The sequence below is a fragment of the Rutidosis leptorrhynchoides genome, chromosome 9, assembly GCF_046630445.1.
Source record: "Rutidosis leptorrhynchoides isolate AG116_Rl617_1_P2 chromosome 9, CSIRO_AGI_Rlap_v1, whole genome shotgun sequence".
In the NCBI taxonomy this organism is placed as follows: Eukaryota; Viridiplantae; Streptophyta; class Magnoliopsida; order Asterales; family Asteraceae; genus Rutidosis; species Rutidosis leptorrhynchoides.
The window spans coordinates 209,588,050-209,594,924 of NC_092341.1; the positions used below are offsets into that span (position 1 = coordinate 209,588,050).

General features: G+C 31.9%; 1 protein-coding gene across 1 annotated transcript; it reads right to left on the bottom strand.

Annotated features, from left to right (window-relative positions):
* Positions 1-1,883: 1,883 nt before the first annotated feature.
* LOC139868514 (protein FAR-RED IMPAIRED RESPONSE 1-like) lies at positions 1,884-3,376 on the bottom strand. The gene is made up of 3 exons (XM_071856853.1): positions 3,024-3,376; positions 2,526-2,736; positions 1,884-2,414 (listed from the first exon to the last, which is right to left on the bottom strand). The coding sequence occupies exons 1-3, from the start codon at positions 3,374-3,376 to the stop codon at positions 1,884-1,886; spliced, it is 1,095 nt and encodes a 364-aa protein (XP_071712954.1).
* Between the last annotated feature and the right edge of the window lie 3,499 nt (positions 3,377-6,875).

Sequence of the window (6,875 nt, forward strand, 5' to 3'; positions counted from 1 at the left end):
CCAATCACTTGTGATTCTGCATTGTTAATCACCAATCACTTGTGATTCTGTATTTGGCAATCACTTGTGTTGTTAATCACTTGTGATTCTTCGTTACCAATCACTTGTGATTCTGTATTTGGCAATCATTTGTGTTTTTAATCACTACCAATCACTTGTGATTCTGTATTTGGCAATCACTTGTGATTCTGCATTGTTAATCACTTGTGATTCTTCGTTACCAATCACTTGTGATTCTGTATTTGGCAATCATTTGTGTTTTTAATCACTACCAATCACTTGTGATTCTGTATTGTTAATCACTTGTGATTCTGTATTTGGCAATCATTTGTGTTTTTAATCACTACCAATCACTTGTGTTTTTAATTCACTTGTGATTCTGCATTGTTAATCACTTGTGATTCTGTATTTGGCAATCACTTGTGATTCTGCATTGTTAATCACTTGTGATTCTGTATTTGGCAATCATTTGTGTTTTTAATCGCTACCAATCACTTGTGTTTTTAATTCACTTGTGATTCTGCATTGTTAATCACTTGTGATTCTTCGTTACTAATCACTTGTGATTCTGTATTTGGCAATCATTTGTGTTTTTAATCACTCATTATCAACCAATCACATGTGATTCTTCAATACCAATCACTTGTGATTCTGTATTCGGCAATCATTTATGAAGAATCACTTATTTTTAATCACTTATTCATTATCTACCAATCACTTGTGATTCTGCATTGTTAATCACCAATCACTTGTGATTCTGTATTTGGCAATCATTTGTGTTTTTCAATGTTAATCACCAATCACTTGTGTTTTTAATCACTTATTCATTATCTACCAATCACTTGTGGTTCTTCATTGGCTTATCAAATCACATATGATTGAAACACCTCAAAATTGTATGAAAATAAAAACATAAAAAAATGTAATTCAAGCATTTCATAGGAACATCAGAATTTCACAATTGTACGAAAGAGAATAAAAAAATAAAAAAATTGTTAAATAATTCAGTAGTAACTTCAGATTTCTGAAGTTTCTGCTTGTTCTTTTGCTTTCTTTTTTTTGTCACAGGTCCTCTGATTGTGATCGTCACGTCCACATTTACCACAAGTAAACTTTATCTTTTTGCTTTCCTTTATTGCTTTCTCTTTTTCGCTCATTAGACGCTTATCATTTGCACATCCTTTGTAATTCCCAACAGGTGGGTTTTGTATTTCTATTGTACTAGGCTTTGAAACTCCAATCATGGTTCCAATTATATCATCTTTCTTCTTTGACGGTTTTGGCACTTGAGCTTCAACTTCTTTCTTCAACAATTTAAGTTTTTCAAGAATCACTTTTAGCATATTTTCATCACTACCTACAAGTTCCACACAATCATAAACAACTGAGGTAATTTCATTAACAGAATCTTGTACAACTATGTTTTCATTGTCATATCTATTTCTCCTTGATCTTAACTCGGGTGGTATTATGTCCCTTCTCCAACGTCTCATTATGTATTTTTCAGGGATTTCTTCTATGTTCTTGTTCTTTAAAACCCAAAAACAGTGTCTACACAGAAGACCATATCGTAGATAGTGTCTACATGTACATACCATTGATCCGTCTTTACTGTTATGAAGTACCTTCAAAAAAAAAAAATTATATTATCAATCACATGTGATTGATAAAAAGATTTTGATTGGATTGGCCAATCACATGTGATTACATATATAAACAGACATGTAAATGTTTTTCTCAGGTTCTGATATACGTGGCTACATTTTTATGTGATTATAAACATAAACATAGATGTAAATAAATTTTACCTTGTAATGGAAGAACTGTTTTTCTTCATTCGAACCCTCTTTTGTCTTCTCCTTTTCCTCTTTAACAACATAGATTTATGTTTCTTCCTCCTTGTCCATTTTATCCAATAAACAGCTATACAATGCTTCATAAATCTCTTTTTGAACGATTTCAAAAATAGCATGTGTGTAAACCTTTAATGCATGCTTTTCAATTTTCAGCTGAGTTAACAATTTTGGATTTTTCTTGATTGTCTGTGCATCCAAAGATTCTTGCTTTGACCTCTGTTTTAACATTGCAGATTCAAAGCCGTCCATAAAAGTTAACAGATTTGCTGCAGATCTTGTAAAGTTTGAAAAAAAAGCATTCTCACTCTCAGATCTTGAAGTAGTTCGCATCAAACCAAACATTTCAGTGTCGATAAAATATGCTGGTATCCAAGTTGATCTAATATCAAACATATGTTTGAACCAACTATCATTTTTCAATGAGAAATCGTGCATCAACTTTTCCCATCTTTCTTCAAAAACATTTGGTTCGATATACATATTCCAAACAAGCATATTAAGTCTATTCTTGAAGTCTTTTTCTACTTCATCTTCAATAGTAGGAATTGCTTCTTGAATCTGTAATTACATATCATTTTTTAATCATTCATATTAAGCAAATCATGTATCATTAAACATTTCAATCACATGTGATTAAATACATTTGTTGTTTGATAACAATATTCATACCTTTGATGGCACCTTTCGCATAATGTGCCACATGCATAGTCTATGTTTTGCCGTCTTAAAAACTGCTTTTATCGCCATCGCCATTGATTTGTCCTGATCTGTCACTATCATGTTTGGCTCTTTCCCGAATGTCTTCATGAAACATGTAAGAAGCCATGTGTAACTCTCGGCTGTTTCATCCCTGATCAATCCCGCAGCAACAGTGACACACCTATGTGGTTATCTATGCCAGTAAATGGTACAAATTTCATGTTGTACCTGTCATTAATCCAATTAACATGTCAATCACATGTGATTAGAAATTGTAATGAGCCAAATAACATGTCAATCACATGTGATCAGAAAATATAATGAGCCAAGAAAACATGTCAATCACAAGTGATTGTAAACTTTAATGATGCAGAAAACATGGCAATCACAAGTAATTACAAACCCTGGTGAGCCAGAAAACATGTCAATCACATGTGATTAGAGAGTCTAGTGAGCCAGAAAACATACCTGTTCGTTCTATACGTTGCATCAAATGAGATTATGTCACTAAACTCCTTGTAGTTGCATTTTGCAACTTCATCGGCCCAGAAAATTGAATGTAGTTGACTTTTTTCAAGCTTGTACTCAAATGAAAAACCAGGAACATATTTCTTCCGTTCTTCCATTTTGTTAACGAGCATTTGAGATTCACTTGCATTGATAAAAACATTCAAATCTCGTCTCCAGTTTCTGAAATCAGTTACAGTCCCATGCACATTTTTCTCAGACCCTTTCATATTGCTATAAACTTCGTATGCTTTTGTTGGACCAATATTTGACACTGACGAATGGTATACAAACAACTGCTCTGCATACTTCATCTATCTTTCCACTTTACTTAAATGTCGCTACTCTTGCGGTAGCAACTCATGATTATGGTGTTCTTGAAAGTCGGACAGTATAAACGTATTAGTACCATACACCCAATCAAATTTAACCCTAGCCCTACATCCGGTGCATTCCATGTTGCTTTTCCTAATTGGCTTTTTACTACTTTGCAATGTGTCAAAGTTCACTTGCATTGGCACACCACCTCTATTGCACAAGTAATATTTCTGCTTCACCAACCCAGATTTTGTAGTCTTTTGAGTTGACTTTCGTATGTCAAAACATGCATGAAACACGTATAACCTATACATTTTTTCACACTCTTCAAGTGTTCCATAATTTTTTCCAACAACTGGTAGTAAACTCTCATCAACGATTGGTCATAATACAATGAACCACCTGGTGTTTCTTTTTTACGTGTTGTACCTACTATTTGTGTATCTATACCTGTCCAAAAAAATAGACAATCACATGTGATTTAAATGTTCACTAAATATAACTTAAACAACTAGCACATGATCAGTGACTAATATGTTACTTTCACTCATTCATATCTAATAAAGACAATCACATGTGATTTAACTGTTATTCACTCATTCATATGACAAATGACTAAAACAATCACAAGTGATTTTTAACAAGAAACAAGTGCATGATAAGAGACACAGATATACATATCACATATAGTATTATCATAAAACAAAATCACATGTGATTAAATAAACATAATCACATGTGATTGAATAAATACAATCACAGTATAATCACAGGTATTAAATCACAGTAATGTATCATCATAATACCCAATCACATGTGATCCAATACGAAAAAATTTACAATATGTTTTATTTCATCATACGTATAATCACAGGTATTAACATAAAACAAAATCACATGTGATTAAATAAAGATAATCACATGTGATTGAATATATACAATCACAGTATAATCTCAGGTATTAAATCACAGTAATGTATCATCATAATACCCAATCACATGTGATCCAATACGGAAAAAAAACATACCTGTAGCGTTATCTATAATTTCTTCATCACTGATCTCGTATTCTACTTCAATTGGTTCGTTTTCTAGCTCCATTGCTTCGTATTCTTCTTCCATTGATTAATTGATTGGACAATTTGATTCGCAGCAGTGAAACGATCATGCAACAAAATACATATCATTAAACTCAATCACATGTGATTGACTAACTTGAAATTTACAACAGTTTAGTTTCTGTCTTCATTCTATTTATGATTATCACTTTAACTGGAATTTACATGTGATTGACAAAGAAATTACTCAAATTCAAAGTAAATACTGTTTCATCCAAATTTAATAACATGTGATTAAAGAAGAAACAATACACATACCTTCAGCATTCTAGATTTTGATTTGTTCTTCGTTACTGATATCGATTTCTTGTTCCATTTTGCTTAATTTGAAGGTGAATATCAATTGATTTTGAGAAGAATTCGTATTTCCTGCAATTTTTGAGTGATCGACTGCTTATACTAATCAACGTTAAATCCGTTAGAATCGTATGATCATAAATCGGAGCTATAACGGTGTTAACGAGGTTGAAGATGACCGATCGGTCACCGGAGAAACATTAATCCCCGATCGCCAGGAGCCTGTTAGGGTTTTAAGGGATTTGATCGATAGCCTTCAAGGTTTTGTCAAGTACGTAAGGGTGTAATTGGAAAAAGACAAAAATACCCTTCCAGTACAAATTGGTGGTTTAATCTGGTGCATTGATCAAAAAAGATCCAAAGGCTGAGATGTGTTCCTTGGTTCTCAACCTTTTACTTGTTTTCTTCTGATTACAACTCATATATTGTAATATATAAAGTATGTAAATATTCAATTATATATTATATGATTAGTAAACATTACATAAATAATAAATTGTAACATTAACATATTAGAAGTAATTACAAGTAACAATATAGTTATTAATATTATTACTTTCATTATGATTAAAGATAAATGTTACCATTATTAGTATCATTATAAATTTAATTGTTATTAGGGTTATTAAAAGTATTATTAACTTGATTACTAAAATTGTAATTTTATTATAAGCATTATTATTATTAGTATTAATATTATCATATTATCAACATTAGTATATTTATCAATATCAATAATATTATTATTATAAGTAATATTATTATTAATTAGTATTATTAATATTATTAATATATCTATATTTATTAATTGATTAAAAATTACGAATTATATAGATGCAGAAAATAGAATTCAGTTGTTTACATATTCTTATCAATCTATATTCTATCAAATTGACAAAGTGAATCAAACCAAACACAGAATTCCAAAATTAGTTTAGGGTCTTTATCAATCTTATATCTTGGATTCATTTTTCTCTGCTCCTGTTTAGTCTGTCGACCACTTTCATAGCTATCAGACAATTGAGATCAATTTTTGTTACTGTACAATCATTCATCCGCAATCATATATTTCCCTACAACTAATTGTGAAAGAAAAACAGAAAATTTAATCAAAAACAACCATCTCTTCTCTTTCTCTTCATCACCCATTAAACACCTTGAAACCCAAAGACCCCACCATCGTTTTCTTTTCTTTTCTTTCTGCAGACACAACCAAAACCAACAATCATCACCACTCTAAACTTTTGAACAATGATGATATTAATAAATGATGGAAAAAGATGATGTTGTACTAATTGCTTCGGTTCCTATTGAACCGAGACCATTACCATAAAAGCACACCCAACAATCACCACCACCATCATCTTTAGTTCGATTTATGTTTCTACTTAAACTGAAAAACACCAACAAATGAAAAAGGCTGCCGCACCTATTAATTTTGTTTCTTGCTTCTACTGTGGATGAAACACACCACAACTGAAGCACCATGATCAACACCTTTTTCTTTTCACCTTTCTCTTCGAAAACTCTACAACTCATCAACAAAAACTAAATATTGCCGCTGCAATTTTGAACTCCATCACTCCCCAACCGCCACCCCCAACTGCCACCTTCTACTATAACTACGCACCACCCACACAATCATCCTATTTCCCTCTCTTCATCTTCAACTTAAAAACACACAAACCCACCATCACAACCATCTACTACTATTGATATGCCTTCTATTTATTCTTCGGTAGACATCCAGCACTTACAAAACCAAACAAAACCTTGAAAACCCTAAACAACCATTACCAATTAAAATAGATTACTCAATCTATTATTTTCTTTTCTTCTGTTGAACCATTCACCTCCTACAGCAAACACGTGTTTAATTCTTTTCTTGATTAGCTTTTTATTATTGTGAACGAGAAACACAGCCTTTAAATCATTATATTATTGCTGCTTCTGCTTTTGCGGAACCTTTTTCCCTCCTTTGTGGCTGACATACCAACCTGTAAACCCCACTTGTTACTGCATGCTGATATCTACTTTTCTATTCGATTTTTTTTTTAAAAACGAGACCTTATTAGATGCC